This window comes from Bombina bombina, chromosome 5 (assembly GCF_027579735.1).
Source record: "Bombina bombina isolate aBomBom1 chromosome 5, aBomBom1.pri, whole genome shotgun sequence".
In the NCBI taxonomy this organism is placed as follows: domain Eukaryota; kingdom Metazoa; phylum Chordata; class Amphibia; order Anura; family Bombinatoridae; genus Bombina; species Bombina bombina.
In genome coordinates this window covers 406186434-406208540 of record NC_069503.1, presented here as the reverse complement: position 1 = coordinate 406208540, position 22107 = coordinate 406186434, and the positions used below count along the sequence as shown (strand labels likewise).

The following is a 22107-nucleotide window of genomic DNA, read 5'->3' as shown; positions in this document are numbered from 1 at the left end:
GCGGCTCTTAATGATTGTAACACTGTTGCAATACCAGAAAAATTGTGTAGGTTGGATAAATACTTTGCGGTACCGGCGAGTACTGACGTTTTTCCTATACCTAAGAGACTAACTGAAATTGTTACTAAGGAGTGGGATAGACCCGGTGTGCCGTTCTCACCCCCTCCAATATTTAGAAAGATGTTTCCAATAGACGCCACCACACGGGACTTATGGCAAACGGTCCCTAAGGTGGAGGGAGCAGTTTCTACTTTAGCTAAGCGTACCACTATCCCGGTGGAGGATAGCTGTGCTTTTTCAGATCCAATGGATAAAAAATTAGAGGGTTACCTTAAGAAAATGTTTGTTCAACAAGGTTTTATATTGCAACCCCTTGCATGCATCGCGCCGATTACGGCTGCGGCAGCATTTTGGATTGAGTCTCTGGAAGAGAACCTTAGTTCAGCTACGCTGGACGACATTACGGACAGGCTTAGAGTCCTTAAACTAGCTAATTCATTCATTTCGGAGGCCGTAGTACATTTAACCAAACTTACGGCTAAGAACTCAGGATTCGCCATTCAGGCACGTAGGGCGCTGTGGCTAAAATCCTGGTCAGCTGATGTAACTTCTAAGTCAAAATTACTTAATATACCTTTCAAGGGGCAAACTTTATTTGGGCCCGGTTTGAAAGAAATTATCGCTGACATTACAGGAGGTAAGGGCCACGCCCTGCCTCAAGACAAAGCCAAAGCTAAGGCTAGACAGTCTAATTTTCGTCCCTTTCGGAATTTCAAAGCAGGAGCAGCATCAACTTCCACTGCACCAAAACAGGAAGGAGCTGTTGCTCGTTACAGACAAGGCTGGAAACCTAACCAGTCCTGGATCAAGGGCAAGCAGGCCAGGAAACCTGCTGCTGCCCCAAAGACAGCATGAACCGAGGGCCCCCGATCCGGGACCGGATCTAGTGGGGGGCAGACTCTCTCTCTTCGCCCAGGCTTGGGCAAGAGATGTTCAGGATCCCTGGGCGCTAGAGATCATATCTCAGGGATACCTTCTAGACTTCAAATTCTCTCCCCCAAGAGGGAGATTTCATCTGTCAAGGTTGTCAACAAACCAGATAAAGAAAGAAGCGTTTCTACGCTGTGTACAAGATCTGTTATTAATGGGAGTGATCCATCCGGTTCCGCGGTTGGAACAAGGACAAGGGTTTTACTCAAACCTGTTTGTGGTTCCCAAAAAAGAGGGAACTTTCAGGCCAATCTTGGATTTAAAGATCCTAAACAAATTCCTAAGAGTTCCATCGTTCAAAATGGAAACTATTCGGACAATCTTACCTATGATCCAAGAGGGTCAGTACATGACCACAGTGGATTTAAAGGATGCTTACCTTCACATACCGATTCACAAAGATCATTACCGGTATCTAAGGTTTGCCTTCTTAGACAGGCATTACCAGTTTGTAGCTCTTCCATTCGGATTGGCTACGGCTCCAAGAATCTTCACAAAGGTTCTGGGTGCCCTTCTGGCGGTACTAAGACCGCGAGGAATTTCGGTAGCTCCGTACCTAGACGACATTCTGATACAAGCTTCAAGCTTTCAAACTGCCAAGTCTCATACAGAGTTAGTTCTGGCATTTCTAAGGTCGCATGGATGGAAAGTGAACGAAAAGAAGAGTTCTCTGTTTCCTCTCACAAGAGTTCCATTCTTAGGGACTCTTATAGATTCTGTAGAAATGAAGATTTATCTGACAGAAGACAGATTAACAAAGCTTCTAAATGCATGCCGTGTCCTTCATTCCATTCAACTCCCGTCAGTAGCTCAATGCATGGAGGTGATCGGCTTAATGGTAGCAGCAATGGACATAGTACCCTTTGCACGTCTACATCTCAGACCGCTGCAATTGTGCATGCTGAGTCAGTGGAATGGGGATTACTCAGACTTGTCCCCTACTCTGAATCTGGATCAAGAGACCAGAAACTCTCTTCTATGGTGGCTTTCTCGGCCACATCTGTCCAGGGGGATGCCATTCAGCAGGCCGGACTGGACAATTGTAACAACAGACGCCAGCCTACTAGGTTGGGGCGCTGTCTGGAATTCTCTGAAGGCTCAGGGACAATGGAATCAGGAGGAAAGTCTCCTGCCAATAAACATTCTGGAATTAAGAGCAGTTCTCCATGCCCTTCTGGCTTGGCCCCAGTTAAAAACTCGGGGGTTCATCAGGTTTCAGTCGGACAACATCACGACTGTAGCTTACATCAACCATCAAGGAGGGACAAGAAGCTCCCTAGCAATGATGGAAGTATCAAAGATAATTCGCTGGGCAGAGTCTCACTCTTGCCACCTGTCAGCAATCCACATCCCGGGAGTGGAGAACTGGGAGGCGGATTTCTTGAGTCGCCAGACTTTTCATCCGGGGGAGTGGGAACTTCATCCGGAGGTCTTTGCCCAAATACTTCGACGTTGGGGCAAACCAGAGATAGATCTCATGGCGTCTCGCCAGAACGCCAAACTTCCTCGCTACGGGTCCAGATCCAGGGATCCGGGAGCGGTTCTGATAGATGCCTTGACAGCACCTTGGAACTTCGGGATGGCTTATGTGTTTCCACCCTTCCCGCTGCTTCCTCGATTGATTGCCAAAATCAAACAGGAGAGAGCATCAGTGATTCTAATAGCGCCTGCATGGCCACGCAGGACTTGGTATGCAGATCTAGTGGACATGTCATCCTGTCCGCCTTGGTCTCTACCTCTAAGACAGGACCTTCTGATACAGGGTCCATTCAAACATCAAAATCTAACTTCTCTGAAGCTGACTGCTTGGAAATTGAACGCTTGATTTTATCAAAACGTGGTTTTTCTGAGTCGGTTATTGATACCCTGATACAGGCTAGGAAGCCTGTTACCAGAAGGATTTACCATAAGATATGGCGTAAATACCTATACTGGTGCGAATCCAAAGGTTACTCCTGGAGTAAGGTTAGGATTCCTAGGATATTGTCCTTTCTACAAGAAGGTTTAGAAAAGGGTTTATCGGCTAGCTCATTAAAGGGACAGATCTCAGCTCTGTCCATCTTGTTACACAGGCGTCTGTCAGAAAATCCAGACGTCCAGGCCTTTTGTCAGGCTTTAGCTAGGATCAAGCCTGTGTTTAAAACTGTTGCTCCGCCATGGAGTTTAAACTTAGTTCTTAACGTTTTACAGGGTGTTCCGTTTGAACCCCTTCATTCCATTGATATAAAATTGTTATCTTTGAAAGTTCTGTTTTTAATGGCTATTTCCTCGGCTCGAAGAGTCTCTGAGTTATCAGCCTTACATTGTGATTCTCCTTATCTGATTTTTCACTCAGACAAGGTAGTTCTGCGTACTAAACCTGGGTTCTTACCTAAGGTAGTCACTAACAGGAATATCAATCAAGAGATTGTTGTTCCATCCTTGTGTCCAAATCCTTCTTCAAAGAAGGAACGTCTTCTACACAATCTGGATGTAGTTCGTGCCCTCAAGTTCTACTTGCAGGCAACTAAGGATTTTCGACAAACGTCTTCCCTGTTTGTCGTGTACTCTGGTCAGAGGAGAGGTCATAAGGCTTCGGCTACCTCTCTCTCCTTCTGGCTTCGTAGCATAATTCGTTTAGCCTATGAGACTGCTGGACAGCAGCCTCCTGAAAGAATTACAGCTCATTCTACTAGAGCTGTGGCTTCCACTTGGGCCTTTAAGAATGAGGCTTCTGTTGAACAGATTTGCAAGGCTGCAACTTGGTCTTCGCTTCATACTTTTTCCAAATTTTACAAATTTGACACTTTTGCTTCTTCGGAGGCTATTTTTGGGAGAAAGGTTCTTCAGGCAGTGGTTCCTTCTGTATAATGAGCCTGCCTATCCCTCCCGTCATCCGTGTACTTTTGCTTTGGTATTGGTATCCCAGAAGTAATGATGACCCGTGGACTGATCACACATAACAGAAGAAAACATAATTTATGCTTACCTGATAAATTCCTTTCTTCTGTTGTGTGATCAGTCCACGGCCCGCCCTGTTTTAAGGCAGGTAAATATCTTTTAAATTATACTCCAGTCACCACTTCACCCTTGGTTTCTCCTTTCTCGTTGATTCTTGGTCGAATGACTGGGAGTGACGTAGAGGGGGGGAGCTATATGCAGCTCTGCTGGGTGAATCCTCTTGCATTTCCTGTTGGGGAGGAGTTGCGTCCCAGAAGTAATGATGACCCGTGGACTGATCACACAACAGAAGAAAGGAATTTATCAGGTAAGCATAAATTATGTTTTTTGTTTTTGTCTCTTATGGAGGGTAGTACTCTTCGGCATGGGACAGGAGTTTTAAGTAGTCCTGTCAGTCTCTCAGTGAGGGCTTGGATGAAAGTTAGAGCTCGGAGATGCAGGGAGTTGCCAAAGTAATCGGCGTTGTCAAACTTCGCTTCGCTGCCTGCTTTCTTCTCTCAAGTCCATGGCGGCGGCAATGCTACTATCCATCACCCTTGAAGGGCCGTGTTCCTGTTCCACGGCATAGATTCCGGTAAGATTGTTTAATTTTATTTGCATTGTACTGTAATGTGAATGTTTCCCGAGAGGCTACCACCTTGCAGGTCTAACTATACATAAGGGTCTCAGTGAGTCTCTTTTAGTATCTTGGAATCGAGGGTTAATATCTCCTGTGGGGGGGTTATTGAACAGGGGGGGTTTATAATCATGTTTGTTATGTGATTCAACCTACTTATGTGCGATGTTTACTGGGCTCGTGGTTGGAACATTGAGGCCTTTGGAAGTGATGCAGCCTTTTGGTTGGGCGAGTTCGTTTGGACTGCACGGTTTACCTTGTGTTCGGGCAAGACTACATTCCGTTGATACATTTCCGCATTTCTGACCGCGTGGCAAAGGAAATTTTCTAGTCCGCAGAGGTCTGGTTATAGGAGGTGGTGAGTGCCCCAGTCATTGGGGGTGTCGGGTGCCGTTTTAATTTTCACTACTTTAGTCCATATTTAAATATCCTCTATCCTGCTATGGAGGATTCTGATGCTGAGACTATGTTAAATTCATATTCCGTTACAGAGAATTCTGATACTGAGACTATTTTTATTTCAGATTCTGTGTCCGGTGATGAATCTGGAGTGGCCTCGTTGACACCTGTCAACCAGTTTTAATCCATTTCAGAGTGCCTGGTTCCTCGGGTTCGGGGAATCAAGGGACTGCTGAGCCATCCGCCTCTGGGGGTCCTGTCCTCCGAGAGTCAAGTTCCCTACCAAATCATACTTCTGCACATGTGGGTAACCCAGTTTATGGTTTCTCTATGCGGGATGTCGTGTTTCCCCCGGAGGTTGCAGCACATTTTCGCTTCCACATAATTTTGGCGATTGTTCTTCTGCAGAGTCCAGACGTTTCTTTGAGAATGTGCTCGTGCCCTATTGTCCTGGGCCTTCCGCCATGGGGAGGCCCTCTACAGTTCCCCGCGGGGGTATCTGTCCCTGAGTGTTGTGCCTTCCGTTACAGGATTGCACGCCTTTGCGTGTTGCTCAGACATGTTTTTCAGTTATTGAATGACCCTATCGTTAACAGATACAGGGAATTTCCGTCTGATAATTCGCATGGTGCACTTCATTAGACATGTGGGGATTAAGTAATCTCCCGTTGTCATTTGTTGAGATCTTTCCCAGTTTTGTGAGATAGGGCTCCGTTTGGCTGGTCCTGCGGGTAGGCCTGTGTCTTTTGGGCTTTAACCTCCGGGTTGCCTTATATTTTATTTATATCCGATGGGATGTATTTTATTTGTTTTTGTTTCCTTCGGGAACCTTCTGGGATTGATGCTCTTTGTTACTTCTTCGGAAGTTGTTAGACATGTTAGTCCTCGGTTAAAGATGTCTGTTTTCTGTTTTTTCCCCTACGAGGGAGAATTTATGCAGCTTGCCGGTTGGACCCCTAGGTGCAGGCTGGTCCTGTCGGGTTCGTTCGGTTTTGCGGCTGTTAAGACACGTGGCGCTGTTGTGCTCGGCTGGTTTGGTAGAAGCGCATAGTGCTCAGGTTATCTTTGCTTTTCATGTTCAATTAATCATTCAAGAGGACCTGTGTGTCTGTGAGGTGGGAAGGATTGTTTCAGTCCTTATAGCCTTCAGTCATAGATGACCGCGCAGGGGAGTTTTTCCTCTGCGTCACTCTATCTGACATCTGATTTCATCAAAACTTAGCGTTTCCTCCCCTGTGTGGTGGAGGGCTTAATGCCCCTTACCGCTATTCATTTTTAGGCCTCTGGATGTGTCCTTTTGGGCTTGATCCAACAGCTTGTACAGCATAGCTGTCTAGCATGCGGAAGGTTGCAGTTTTAAACATGTTGCAGCTCTTGACATCTTGCAGGTGTACACATAGCTGTTTCTAGTATATCTAGTTGCAGCTCTTACTCTTGACTGAGTTATAAGAGGCCTTTTGGTGGTCTTCCATTGCCTCCGGGTGAGTGGATCTCCTGTTAGGGATCTGTGCTTCTGGGTGATGGTTGTTCCCTGCCGGGACTTTTGTTTAGCTCTGGGTTTTCTGGAGCTGGGTAGTCTTAGTGCCTTCTCTTCTTTGTGTCCTCTGCTTGTGCGTAGGTGTTAGGGAGACTAGTCCTACTAGTAGGATTTTTTGGACCTCAAGGTATCCCTTGTTTGTACTGAGGCTCTGAGAGGCAGCTTTATACGACTTCTAACCTTGCTTCTTGGTCGTTGGACTTTAGCTAGGGGTGGTTCCTCCCTTTGGTCGGAGCTTTCAAGTTCTTCTCGCTATCTGGATTCTCTGGATATGCATCCATACCCTTGTGTCTGGCTTTTTGGCCGGTTGAGGTGTTTAGTTCTACGGTAAGGTTTGCCTGAACTATTAGGTGCCCGGACCTCTTTTTTCTCCCTGAGACTTCCGGTTGCCAATGCTCTGCTTGGCATTTTTAATGACCCAGTCTTGGGTGGTTTTGGAAGTTTGGATTTCAGGGCTGGTCGGGGTGTTCCACAGAAGTGGCAACTTGGGCTATGTCCTTGCTCTATCTACCTCACCTGGTCATGTTTGGTCAGGTTTTAGGAGTACTTTTTACTCTTTGCCACAGAGTGGCTCATGTCATCTGTTGGTTAGCCTTGTGGCTTGATCCTCAAGGGTGGTTGGTTCATACCCGGCTGCTGGCACTGGATGTCCAATTTCTGGTGCGCCTTAGGGTTGCATTCCCCTGGTCAGCTTGCCAGTGTTCCCATGGATTCCCTGCTCTGCTGGCAAATGGGTTGGCTGTGCCTCTGCTTGGCAAGCTACTTGTAGGGGGGTCCTTTTCTAGGACATTCGCGCAGTCTCCTCTGGATTTGTGAGCTTGTTGAGTCTATCCTGTTAGCTTAGTCTGCTAGGGTATAGATTCTCCTTTCCACTTGCTCCATTGATTAGAAGAGGGTTTACTCTTCCTTCAGGTTCTGAGAGTATACTCTCCTCGGGGGTCCTCAATTGAGGTTTTTGTGTTCCCATTTTCAGGGAACTGTGTGTAGGTCCGGTGACTTAGGTTGCCTTTAACGTGCCCTCTGTAAGGGGGTTGCTTTACGGTCTGTTTTTTGCTTGACTGCTTCTTCCTCGCAAGTATCCTCTGTGTCATCCTGTTGTGGACTCTGTGTTCTCAAAATTGAGGTTTTTCACCTGGGTGTATTACACAATTTTTTCATGGTCGCAAACCTTGGTATTCTGTGGCTAAACACTGTGAGGACTTTGCCTCTTCTGTTGCATCTGTGCTTGCAGGATATTTGGAAGACGTCTTTGACGAATCAAACACAGCTCTGGTTCCCTTATCCTTGCAACTCTGCAAAAGGACCTTAAAAGGGATACCACATTAAACCCCAAATCTTGTCAACACTGCTCTAATTAACAATTTCCCTGCTGCCACCACCAATACTTTTAAATTAAAGGGGAGTTTTGGGGAACCCCTAAAAAACTCACACCATTTAACAATTAGGTAACGTGCCTTTAACCTTGTCTCAACAGGAGTGTGAATTTGGATATTAGAGCCCAAAAGACAGAATGAGATTTTCTATGTGTTTAATAACCAAATATCAATACAGGTTACACAGTGCAAAATTATAAAGACATTCAAAATAGCATACAATTGCAAAGCTACAGCTCTTTAAAAAGAAAATGGGACCTGAAAAGAATTACACACAATATCTAACTTATTACCAAGTTCCTTTAGATATGTGGAGAATGCTGTTCCTGATGTTAGTGGTTTGGTCCACAGGGCAGTTCTGCTCAACAAGTCTCTCTGCTACATATTTAAACCAAACTTTCTTTGTCCTGTCAAAGACAACGCCCTGGTCATAATTGACAACGAGTCCAGCCAATGCAAAGAAGTCTTAGCTCCCACTATCAGTCTCCAAGGGGAGGAGCGTTCTGCAGTCCTACACACAGTTACACAAAAAACACTAGTCTAAGGAGTGGGGGGGGGGGGGGCAGGGGGGTCTCGGCTCACAGCCTTTCTGAAAGCAGATTTAACACAGAAAAAGGCAATTCACATTAACCTTTTCCAGGCTGAGGACACAATACCACCTCTGCCGGGTAGCCAATCCAGGTATCAACTACTCCACATGATTGTATCATGACAACGTCTGTTCTGTCTCTGTGCCCGGTCTTATCCGGGGTTTTGCTTGGTATAGGCATGGCCTCCTTTCCCTGTTTGAGGTTCTCTGTGAGCTGGGCTCACTCGTGGAGGTGTTCATTTTTGTATTAGGGGACCTTTTGGTTTCCTTGTTTCTCATTTGCCTTGTCCCCTTGGGGTTTTTCGGCTGGTGTCTCCTTCTTTTGTGGAGATGAGCTGTGGGGGACAGTTTGTTGGGCGACGGTGTCTCCTGGAGGACTGTTGGCTCAGTCGAGTCTGTATGCGGTCTCTAGTTTGGCTTCTGGACTAACTGCGAGTTAGTGTCACTGGGGCTTTTCCTCCTAAAATTTTCTCAGCTTCGGACAAAACTGTTTTTTTTATTGGGTAAAGGTTCAGGCCTGGTGCCCTCTGTAATGGCCTCCTATTTTACCCTCCCGTCTTGGCATTCAGTGTCCTCTATAGCTTGGGTATTGTTTTCCCAAAAGTAATGAATGCAGCTGTGGACTCTTTCTATTTAAGAAGAAAAACATAAATTATGCTTTCCTGATAGCTCCCCACCCGTAATTTTATGTGGGGCGTCCTTCTATTCTTCTGGCACCTTTCACCCTGATATTTCTTCTACTGTCTCTTGTTCCTCAGCAGAATGACTGGGGAATGAGGGGAGTGGGAGGGGTATTTAAGCCTTTGGCTGGGTTGTCTTTGCCTCCTCCTGGTGGCCAGGTTCTTATTTCCCAAAAGTAATGAATGCAGCTGTGGACTCAGAAGGAAAGGAAATTTTCAGGTAAGCATAATTTATGTTATTTGTGTGTGTGTGTGTGTGTGTGTGTAAAGAGTTTGCTCCAAAGAGCAGTAGAGGAAACTCCGAATTCACATGGATGATTGGGACAATAATGTTACCATGTGTAATGCTTTAAAGGGATAGAAATTTTTAAAATCAAATGTGCATGGGTGTATTTCAATTTGAGCTAGAAACATTTTTGCAACAGACTTTAATTAGCAAAAATGCTTCTAATAAATGTTATTACTGTTTTTCTGTGGCATATGCTCATATCCTGTGAGGGCCGTGCACCAGTATTCAAACACCACACCTTATTAGAAGACCAGCAGTAGCCCACAAGGCAGAACACGGTGCGATCTGCGTTCTTATCGCAGAAACTGAAGGATCTCTGCAGAAAGAACGGCAGTGTCAGTTAAAAAATTTTTTTTTTTGCCTGCACTTTTAATTTCTGCCTGCGGATGTCACTGTTCCGTTCTATCTCAATGGAATATGTGCTACATTCCTCTCTTTTCAATTTCCTCTTGCTTCCTGATTTCCAGTGCGGTACAGGGAACAGCCCATTGCAGGAAAGGTAAGCCAGAGCTTAACAAATGTATTCTAGGAGTGTAGGAGCCAACCAAAATTTTGTTCTTTAATAAGTGTGTTTTTGTGTGTGTTTGTGTGCGTATGGTTGTGTGTGCGTATATGGTGTGTGTGTGTGTATATATGGTGTGTGTGTGTCTATATATATATATATATGTTGTGTGTGTGTGTGTGTATATATATATATATATATGCTGTGTGTGTGTATATGGTGTGTGTATTTGTGTGTATGGTATGTGTGTGTGTGTCTATATGTTGTGTGTGTGTGCATATATGCTGTGTTTATGTGTGTGTATATGTGGTGTGTGTGTGTGTGTGTGTATATATATATATATATATATATATATATATATATATATATATATATATATATATATATATATATATATATATGGTGTGTGTGTGTATATGGTGTATACACAGGCTGTACATGAACCTGTCCTCATGCACACCGAGTAAGGGCAACAAACACAGCAACACCAGCTTCTTAAAGACACTGCAGAAAATTTTTCACTAAAAAAAGTCTCATCTCAGAAAATGAAAAAAAAATTCTGCCTCTGGGGCAGTAGCTTGTATGACACAAATTGCTTCTTCAGAAGCAATGCATATCAAAGGCACCTATCTGAGCATGCATATTGTTTGAATACTGGTGCACGGGCCCTTACAGGATATGTGCGTATGCCGCTGAAAAACAGTAATAACTTTTACTAGAAGCATTTTTTTGCTAATGGAAGTATATTGCAAAAATGCTTATCTTGCAAATTGAAATGCGCCCATGCACATTTCATATTTGACCTCTCTATCCCTTTAACCCTGATGCTTCATTTAGAATTTTATTCTAGATGTACTTTAAAGACAGGGTTGCAACCATTCTGCTACTTGTGTAAGCATGGTTTGTAATTTTATGAGGCATTTTAAAGTGAAGGTCAATTTAGATGAATCGGTGCCCGGTTTTTAATAATACTATTAAAAACAAGGGCACTTTAATTCATCAAAATTGACATTTCACTCGTTTTCTTAAAAACTTACCTTTTAATCCTGACAGCCGCTCCAGCGATTCCCCCGGCTGTATAAAGTCTCTTCATACGTCAGAAATGACGAATCTGGCTTCCTCCAATCATGGCTTTCCCCCCGGGGGAATCATGGCCTGAGGCAACACTGTGATTGGAGGAAGCCAGATTCGTCATTTTGGACCCGCGAAAAGGGCTTGTGACGGGCGGAGGAAGCGCTGCAGCGGCTGTCACGTTTAAAAGGTAAGTGAAATGTCAATTTTGATAAATTAAAGTGCCCTTGTTTTTAATGGGATTATTAAAAACCGGGGCACCGATTCATCTAAATTGACCTTCACTTTAAATTATATGGAACCTGTATTTCTTCTGCAGGGAAATGACTGTGAAAAGTTTGGTGTTTTTAGATCACTGATGAAAAAACTGGTCGCCTGGAGAACACACGTAGGTTTTGAATGGTTTCATCTGCTGCCACATTTTCAGAGCAGTGTAAAAAAAAATGTTCTGTTTTTACCAACATAAACACATCTTCTCTATATAATCCAACAAAACATAAGAACTTCCTCTGCACTTAACTTTCCTCCTTGAATCCAGTCCTTCATTAAATAAGCAGATTTTAACACCTTTTGTAGTTGGGCCAGCATAACCTTTGTAGTATAGTGTGACGCTTTCAGTGACGGCATGTGTAATTTGTTGTCCACATCTAGTTCCTTAGTGATGTCCCATCTGGATACAAATTAAATATACTGATGACTATGGAAACTTTATGCAACAGTGACATCTCTCTTGAAGGTGGTAGGAATATGGACTCGGAATATATTTAGAAGCAGAACATTCCAAAGATGTATAACTATATGTAAAATTTTTTAGCTACAAGAGATCTTTTACATGCTGGTCTTGACAGCTGTTTCTGTTGCTAGAAACCTATCCATCATATACTATTCTGACTATGTTGACCCTTTTTAGGTTATTGTGAATCATTTTATGCTGTATTGACTTTATGTAAAGCCAACAAATACTACAAAGAAACAAAATCCCATAAAAATGGGGATGTATTTTATATTACAGTTGCTTTATATGTAAGCTCAAGCAGCAGATCTAGAGCGATTCATGTTTGGAATTTTGAGTAATTCTACCCATCCCACAATTTCAGTGAATACTTGGGGGCCGATTTATCAAAGCTTCAACTGATAATACGATGGAATCTGCTTGAATCTCGCGTCATATTCAACGCAAATTGAATCCGCCGTAATCAACAAAGCATCAACATCGTTGAAATGTGTGACGTAATGTACGCTCCCGCAATCTCAATCCAACGCAGATCGATGCTTGTCATTCCAGATGTTTCGAATTCACATTCAACTATATTTGACTCTCTTCCCAATTTATCAAACATTTAACAGGTACGCTCGTGTCTTTTCCGCCGCAGCGTACCTATCGTTCAAACCGCCACCCTTGAGGCCGCGAATGCCATAGAAATCAATGGGAGTCTGAAAACCCAGAAAGGTTATGTGAGATGCTGCAAGATAATGAAGCTTATTACATATTTATGTAAATTAGAAAGTTGTTAAAATTGTATACTCTTTCTAAATCACACAGACAACAAAGACGCATGTTCAGTATCTAAATAATATGTTAAATAATAATATTATGATCACATGTAATTTCAAGGGACAGATTCATTTCAAAAGTAGTTTTAATGACAGGTAATGTCTGTCTGGCAGCAGGACTAGTAGATATAGGGATAACAATGAAATGAAATAATACATTACATACTATAGCTAACTGATCAATCTAATTTCACCATGTTTAACGCATGTAATCCCACTGCATCTCACACCAAATTTGAAGCAATACTTCGCACCAAATTGGACACAATACTCAAAATTCCTAAACAACCCACAAACTAGTGAAATTTTCCACCACTCTTGATTGGGAAATGCATAATCACATGATTTATGACTTCAGCCAATCTGATTTAAAAATACTTTTTATACCATCACTAACGAATCAGATTGCTCTATACTTGTGTCATTGATCACTCATCAGAACTTGTAAGTGCCATTTGTTACATTGTGTATTGCACTTTGAAAGTATGTATATGTGAAATTAGTATTAAAGTTAAAAATAGATGATGACATTAGGACACACAGTGTAATATTTTTTACAATGATTTTAAAAATCGAATGATGTTTGATTCAATATTATCTTAAACTGATAGCTCAAAGGGATAGTCAACCTAACATTAAACTGTCATGAATCAGATACAGCAGAAATTAAAATCACCTCTTTACTGTCATGATATGTTCAGTGTTTTAAGAAATGTTATCTTATATGCTAGACCATTTTATAACACCTGCGTAGGGGTGGTGTTTAAAACTACACTGCAATCAGGAAGGGTTACCCAGGTGCAGAGAGACAACTGACCCAGCTCTTAAAATATTTATTGTTTGCAAATAAATACCTATGATACCCTGATTACGTTATATTCACAATTATTCTTCCTCAGAATAATAATATATTTACACTATATACATATAGTGGTATAAATAAACACAGATATGAAAGACAACATTGTTGAAAACAAAATAAAATTTAGGGACTTGTTTGGAAAAAAGATTTCTGACATTAAAAAAAGAAAAAAAAAACATGAGATAGTCGTATCAAGATTTTTAGAAATACAAATACGCATTAATTTATGTGAAAATATCATATATCATATTTTTGGTGTAACAAATAAATGAAACAAAAAAATTATATGATATTATTGTTTGGGTATCATGGCCCTTTAATGTCCAAGAAATAGCTAGATTTTATATCTAAGAAAATGTTGAAACACTTGAAAGTGATGCAGCATAGCTGTTAAAAGCTGACTAGAATATATCACCTGAACATCTCTATGTAAAAAAGAAAGATATTTTTCCTTAAAAGCTCCTCAGTTGCCACATCCCATTGTAAAGGACTTCTAAGCAGCAAATCAGTAAGTCTGTCCCAGGACAGCTAAGGGAGTGAGCTTACGTGCACACTCATCTTATTTCTCTATTCAGTTTAAGGAGGTTTACTATGAAATCTCATGAGTTAAGTGAAATCTCATGAGATCACAGTAAAAGAGTTCATGACCTCATGCTGATTGGCTGCTGTTCATTTCTTCATTTTTTTTTATTTTTTTTTACCCGCAGCTGAGCAACAAGTGAAGTATAACTTTTTACACAGAACTTACTCTGCCGAGCTGAGGAAATTGTGAGGTAAAATATCTTCTTTTTTTTACATAGAGATGCTCAGATGATATTTTCCTGTCAGATTTTTACAGTTATACTGCATCAGTTTCAAGTGATTTAGCATGAGTATTATTATTATTATGTCCCTTTAACAGATGAAAAATAAAAGATTAGCTTTAGAGAAATGTGCTTGTTTATGGACAGTAATAATATATAAATAAAGTTAGAAAAAACAGAATATCTGCGACATCGATGACTCTTATTTATCAACAGCCCGATGCTCATCGCTCTGTACTTGACGCATGTGTTTTTGACAGAATTTTTAAATAATGTGGATTCGCGGCAGCGATGTCTGGCGAGCGTATTGACTCCAACAAATGCACCGAGATTAACGCTTTGATAAATCGGCCCCTTGATATCTTCAACTCTTTGGAATTAGTGTGGAAAATTAAACTGTTGTGATTGGATGAAAAATAATAAACTAGATTGTGCATACATAACATGTTCAACAAGGGAAGAGAACATCAATAGTGTGCTTTGTGGTTCTTTATTTACTTTTTAAGTTGTCACTCATGCATTGTTTTTTACTTATGCCACATAGACAACTAGTAGTCTCAAAGTCCTTTGGAGCAATTCTCTATGACAATAACAGCACACGCAATATTGCCTCGGATTCCCAGTATTATTGCGATGAGCTGCCTTAAAGGGACCTTATATACCGATTTACATATAACTGCAAGTAATGGACACTACTATAAAGAAGAATATGCACGGATACGGATACAAAAAATCTAGCATAAAACCTTTTAGAAACTGAAATGGGCTGAGATAGCATAAAGTTCAGACACTACCCCCCTCCCCTGCATATGTAAAGACCCATTAAACAAACAGGAATCTGTAGACTTCAGTATACATCTAAAACATTGGGGCTTGGTTAGCAGTTAATCTCAAGCTGAGTGGACTACATAATAAATTAACTATATAAATAAAAAATAATATATATATATATATATATATATATATATATATATATATATATATATATATATATATATATATTCCAAGTATTATATATAGAGACAAACTGCTAATAAAGATTGTAAGTGCCTAGCTTAAAAAAATAGATTTAAAAAGGGCTACAAGTAAAATTATAATTCAGCAGATAGAGATTGCTGCAGCTTCAGTCACGTTCCAACGTGTGATAATTAAATGATAAAAATATATAGCCTTTTTTATAAAGTGTGCAATACAAATATAGGTTTGGCAAATTGATATCAAGGTCAAGATTGATTGTATTCAAGTATGCATAAAATAATAAAAAGAATAGTAACTATCATACATTTTTAAAAGCGTTAGATTCTTCATCTTTTGATTTCACGTGTATATGTGTTTGATTCACAAGTGAAAATGCGCATAGGATGCATAAGCAGCTGTGTAGACATGCACAAGTGGCTGAACTCTTAATTAGAAAAGGCTCTAACATTGTATGCTGTGGCTTTATAGCTAACTTTTTATGTTGGTTTATTAAAAAAGGCTCATTTTATTTTACATTTTTATGTACAACCCCAATTTCCGAAAAACACTACCCAGAAAATGCAGAAAAAAAACGACAGTCATTTGAAAATTCAATTTACCCTGTACTATATTAAAAGCACATTATTAACACATTATTTGATGTTTTACTTAGTGTATATTTTAAAAAATTCATTAAATTCACAAATTTAACCCCTTAAGGACACAACACTTTTCCATTTTCTGACCGTTGGGGACCAAGGCTATTTTTACATTTCTGCTGTGTTTGTGTTTAGCTGTAATTTTCTCTTACTCATTTACTGTACCCACACATATTATATACTATTTTTCTCGCCATTAAATGAACATTCTATATTATTCATCATATCTTATAATTTACTATTAAAACAATTATAAAATATGAGAAAAAAAATTGAAAAAAACCACACTTTTTCTACTTTGACCCCCAAAATTTTACACATCTACAACCACCAAAAAACACCCATGCTAAATAGTTTCTAAATGTTGTCCTGAGTTTAGAAAAACCCAATTTTTACACGTTCTTTGCATTTTTTGCAAGTTATAGGGCAATAAATACAAGTAGCACTTTTCTATTTCCAAACCACTTTTTTTGTCAAAATGAGTGCTAGTTACATTGGAACCCTGATATCTGTCAGGAATCCCTGAATATCCCTTGACATGTATATATTTTTTTTAGAAGACAATCCAAAGTATTGATCTAGGCCCATTTTGGTATATTTCATGCCACCATTTCACAGCCAAATGCGATCAAATAAAAAAAATTGTTCACTTTTTCACAATTTTTTTTCACAAACTTCAGGTTTCTCATTGAAATTATTTACAAACAGCTTGTGCAATTATGGCAAAAATGGTTGTAAATGCTTTTCTGGGATCCCCTTTGTTCAGAAATAGCAGACTTATATGGCTTTGGCGTTTGCTTTTTGGTAATTAGAAGGCTGCTAAGTGCCGCTGCGCAACACACATGTATTATGCCCAGCAGTGAAGGGGTTAATTAGGGAGCTTGTAGGGTTAATTTTAGCTGTAGTGTAGTAGACAACCCAAAGTATTGATCTAGGCCCATTTTGGTATATTTCATGCCACCATTTCACCGCCAAATGCGATCAAATAAAAAAAATTGTTCACTTTTTCACAATTTTTTTCACAAACTTCAGGTTTTTTCACTGAAATTATTTACAAACAGCTTGTGCAATTATGGCTTGTAGGGTTAATTTTAGCTGTAGTGTAGTAGACAACCCAAAGTATTGATTTAGGCCCATTTTGGTATATTTTATGCCACCATTTCACTGCCAAATACGATTAAAAAAAAAAAAAAATGTTCACTTTTTCACAAATTTTAGGTTTCTCACTGAAATTATTTACAGCTTGTGCATTTATGGCACAAATGGTTGTAAAAGCTTCTCTGGGATCCCCTTTGTTCAGAAATAGCAGACATATATGGCTTTGGTGTTGCCTTTTGGTAATTAGAAGGCCGCTAAATGCCGCAGCGCATCACATGTGTATTATGTCTAGCAGTGAAGGGGTTAATTAGGTAGCTTGTAGGGAGCTTGCAAGGTTAATTTCAGCTTAAGTGTAGAGATCAGCCTCCCACCTGACACATCACACCCCCCGATTCCTCCCAAACAGCTCTCTTCCCTCCCCCACACCACAATTGTCCCCACCATCTTAAGTACTGGCAGAAAGTACTAAAATTAAAGGATTTTTTTTTTTTTTTTTAATATATAATTTTGCTGTGTAGGATACCCTCATAGCACCCAACATCCCTGTTGTGTGTTGCAGTCATCAGATTTGAAATGAGTGTATATTTTCAAAAATACATTAAATTCACAAAGTAAAACATCAAATAATGTGTTAATAATGTGTTTTCAATATAGTACAGGGTGAATTAAAATTCAATTTTCTGGGTAGTGCTTGCTGGCTAAATTGGCTGGCTCCTAAGCATTACATCCCTGCTTTTCAAATAAAGATAGCAAAGGAACTTAGAAAAATTGATAATAGGAGTAAATTAGAAAGTTGCTTAAAAGTGAAAGCTCTATCTTAATCATGAAAGAAAGAATGTGGGTTTAGTGTCCTTTTAATAATATATAAGAAATAAAATTCTTACAAACAATCTTGATAAATTGTAAATGTATTCTATTATAATAGAATAAAAACAATAAAACCATTTACTAATGGCTAAACTTAAAATTGATAAATAAAGTGAAAATATTTTCAGAAGAAAACTAGATCAGCCATTCACTTGACAGCGCAAAAAACTTTTGTTCGAAAAATGTCTCTAGAATTTTTATAAATACTGGCGACATTTTTGACTTCACACACTGTAAACGATTACGGAAATATTTGGGACTTTTTAGGCGCATTTTTCGGGGCTTAATACATTTTGCCCTGTGTGTGTAATTCACATTTCAGCAAACAAAGAGGTTCATGTATATAAAACGGAGAAAATCTTTAAAGCTAGGCAAAACTTATAGCAGTCAGAATGTTAAGTTTGTTTGAATAACTTTAAAACTTTTAATATTACTATATAGTTATATTTTTGATTATTAGTATGCTGTAGAAAACCTAAAAATGACACTTTTATAATTTAATAAATATCAGCTGCTTGTTGCCAGAGCAATTTTTTGCTTTCGCAAACAGCAATATATATATGTTTTGCTTTCTCCAAAACTTAACAAAAACAAGTACAAAAATAATCATTGGTTCAAATCTATTTTAAACTTGTACTGATTTCTGGATGGAAAGAGCAAAGTCCCATATCACTCAGTCCTTTTTTGGTATATGCAGAAGTTTGAATTGAAAGTCTGCCATGTTCCCCAAATCTTCAGTTGTGTGATGCAGAATATATGACTGCTGGCTGCACTGATTGGCTGGGAGCTGAAGTGTTCATCTCCGTAAGAGCACAGTCATAAAACAGTCACGTACTCTAGCACAGAGATGTGCACGGGGTGTATTGCATTACACTGCCTTAGTCAAGGACATGCTCTGTACTTAGGCAATCAACATGGAACAAAGCCATCCACGCAGAGAGATGATAGCTGTGAGTAATTCTCTGATTTGTCACTTCTTCAGAACAGCAATTAAATGTATGCTTTTCAATATATAGGCTATTTGTATGACCTTATTATAATGCCTCTTATCCTTCGTTCGTCTGCTGCAATACATCTGCTAGAGACGGGGAATGCTTTGCATGGTTATTCTTTAAAAGGAGACACAATCAGACCATTGGAAGCAATGCTGGGTGCATACAGATATCTAGAATCATAATATTTACTTGTCGCAAATTAACTATAAAATACAGAAGTACCAACAGAACGTGCTCATATTGCCAGGTCTGAAACTGATATGGAACATACTTATATTATGATATTTAAATAATATTCTGCTGCCTTTTCTTCATTTTTAACTAATTATTTTCAGCAGGAAGAAAAAAGCAAAATACAATCGAACGATAAACTGCCTTTATCATTTAAAAGTGCTACAAAATGACACTAATCCATTCTTGGTTTATGCTAAGAGGCTTTTGTACTTCGATGTAATCAGTTTATAGCTCTGTGCTGTCTGGCTGTCGTAGGTGCTAGGTGCCTGTGATGTCCCCCATTGACGCAGTCTATATAAACATTGTTGGTTAACTATTGCAGTATCACACAGTTTGTATTACAGACTTTAATGTAGCATACACAATGCAGAACAGATTTATTTGTAAATTAAAGCTACAGCTGAGAATTGTGTTATAATCCCTGTATATTAACTTGAGGTTGCAGCATATGGTTTTTATTGTGATTTATGGAAAAGTTTTTCTATTATGGTAAATAGTATTTTGTAGTACAGAGATAAGATGTATATAACGTGATATCTATTTTGTATTATTTATTTGTATTTTGGATTGTTCTTCTCTTAAAATAATTGCACCCTACATCAGAGAACTAAGCCCTATAGCGCATTAATACCTACATTCAAATGAACAGCAAAATCAATACTATAGTAATATTTTTTTTTAATATTTTTTTTAACTTTTTTATTTGTAGCCAAACAAGAGGCACAATAGTACAGGGCAAAATAACATAATAGAACACAAAACGGGTTAACAGCATCTGCAAACCTTAATACTTAATACAGTATTACAGAGACAAGAAAAAAAAAAAAATAAAGCTTCACAAAATGTAACATAAAAGAGAGACAAAATATTTTTGAATACGTTAAATATTTAACCCTCATAAAGACATTAGCTAATGTTCCATTCGTGCCTATTGTTGGCGTTTTTCTGAATGTAAACAAGATCAAGTAGAACAAAACAAAACTTAAAACAAAGAAAAAAAAAACAGGAAAAGAGAGGGATAGAAGGAAAAAAAGAGGACAACTTGTGTCCCCTTTCCCCCTCCTCACATTTTTATATCCATTCATTAAAGCTATCCATCTATCACCATTCTGCTGTCTTAACCCCCCCCATCAATAATTGTCTATATATATATATATATATATATATATATATATATATATATATATATATATATATATATATATATATATATATATATATATATATATATATATATATATATATGGGTTTACAGGGATGTGTGTGTGTGTGTGTATGTATATATATATATATATATATATATATATATATATATATATATATATATATATATATACACACACACACACACACACAGGTGGCCCTCGGTTTACAACGGTTCAATTTGCACCATTTCAGAATAACAACCTTTTTTTCAGTCATGTGACTGCTATTGAAAAACATTGAGAAGCAGTGCATTGATTAAAATAGCCAGTAGGTGGAGCTGTCCGCTTGTGTTGCAGCAAAGATATGCAAGCCAAGCAAGTTGAAATTAACCAGTTTAACCAGACCTGAGCTATCGAGCAGCTTGCAAAGGAACAAGATCTTCCTGTCTATAAATCAGTCCAGATTGGAAAGAACTGTTTGCAGAAAAATGCAAGTAAAGTCTGTGTTGTGTGATTATTTTATTAGGTTTATAATGCTGTTTAGCATATGTTTTTGTTCATTTAACTTAGTTTAATTATATATTCTGTGTTGTGTGATTATTTTATCAGGTTTATAATGCTGTTTAGCATTTAAAGTCTTCATTTCAAAGCTTTAAAAATAATGCATTAGGTGTTACTTATGCCAATTTTGAGAGGGACCTGGAACCTAACTCCCTCACTTCCCATTGACTTACATTATAAACTGGGTTTCAATTTACAATGGTTTTGATTTACAACCATTCCTTCTGGAACCTAACCCTGGCGTAAACTGAGGGCTATGTGTGTGTGTGTGTATATATATATATATATATATATGTGTGTGTGTGTGTGTGTGTGTGTGTATATATATATATATATATATATATATATATATATATATATATATATATATATATATATATATACAGTATATATATATATATATATATATATATATATATATATATATATATATATATATATATATATATAAATATGTGTATACTGTGTGTATGTATGTATGTATGTGTGTGTGTATATATATATATATATATTTACTGTGTGTGTGTATATATGTATGTATGTATGTATATATGTATATATATATATATGTATATATATATATATATATATATATATATATATATATATATATATATATATATATATATATAAATATATATAATTTTTTAAAACAAGTATGTAGTCCATTTCAACAAAGTGGTCCACCATCTGGGTCATGAATCTATCTAGTATATATTTACATAACAGGAATTTTCTTGTGTGTGTACACAATTTATGAGCTTCACAAGTGGCAAATGTTGTAGCCAATGAAATAATCTACCACTTGTTAACTAAATGGAACTGGGGAGTGGCCTATGAATTACTCATAGTTTTAGTGAACTAAATCTGTCATGCTACATATGGGAGTACTTAGTTTGTGGTTGTTTATGTATTGGGTGGAGCAAGGTAAATCCTGTCTTCCTACACACTAACGTACACGTCTTCATGTATACATTATTTATTAATAGAAAAAAAAAGGTTCTAGAAACCACCTCTTTGTTACGTCTAAATAAAAAATGCATTAAACATCTGAGCCTCTTAAAATGATTCTGTAATTTAATTCTTTATTTATGTATTTATTTTTGTGAAGCAAAATATTAAAGGGACACTAAACCCAATTTTTTTTCTTTCATCATTCAGATAGAGCATGCAATTTTTAGCAACTTTCTAATTTACTCATATTATCAATTTTTCTTTGTTCTCTTGCTATCCTTATTTAAAAAGCAGGAATATGATGCATAGGAGCCAGCCCATTTTTGGTTGAGAACCTGGGTTATGCTTGCTTATTGGTGGGTAAATGTAAGCCTCCAATATGCAAGCGCTATCCATGGTGCAGAACCTAAAATGGTCTGGCTGCTAAGATTC

The 22107-nt window shown here is 38.5% G+C and overlaps 1 protein-coding gene across 6 annotated transcripts in view; it reads left to right on the top strand.

Annotated features, from left to right (window-relative positions):
• The window catches only part of SLC4A7 (solute carrier family 4 member 7), a 558274-nt gene that overhangs the window by 183647 nt on the left and 352520 nt on the right, over nucleotides 1-22107 (top strand). The window contains exon 1 of one of the 6 annotated variants that reach the window (XM_053714240.1): nucleotides 18617-18736. The exons of the other annotated variants lie outside the window; for them this stretch is intronic. Coding sequence (XP_053570215.1) covers nucleotides 18701-18736 — 36 coding nt within the window. The 5' untranslated portion in view covers nucleotides 18617-18700. Of the gene's footprint in view, nucleotides 1-18616; nucleotides 18737-22107 lie in introns of those variants that run through there. 6 annotated transcript variants of the gene reach the window in all.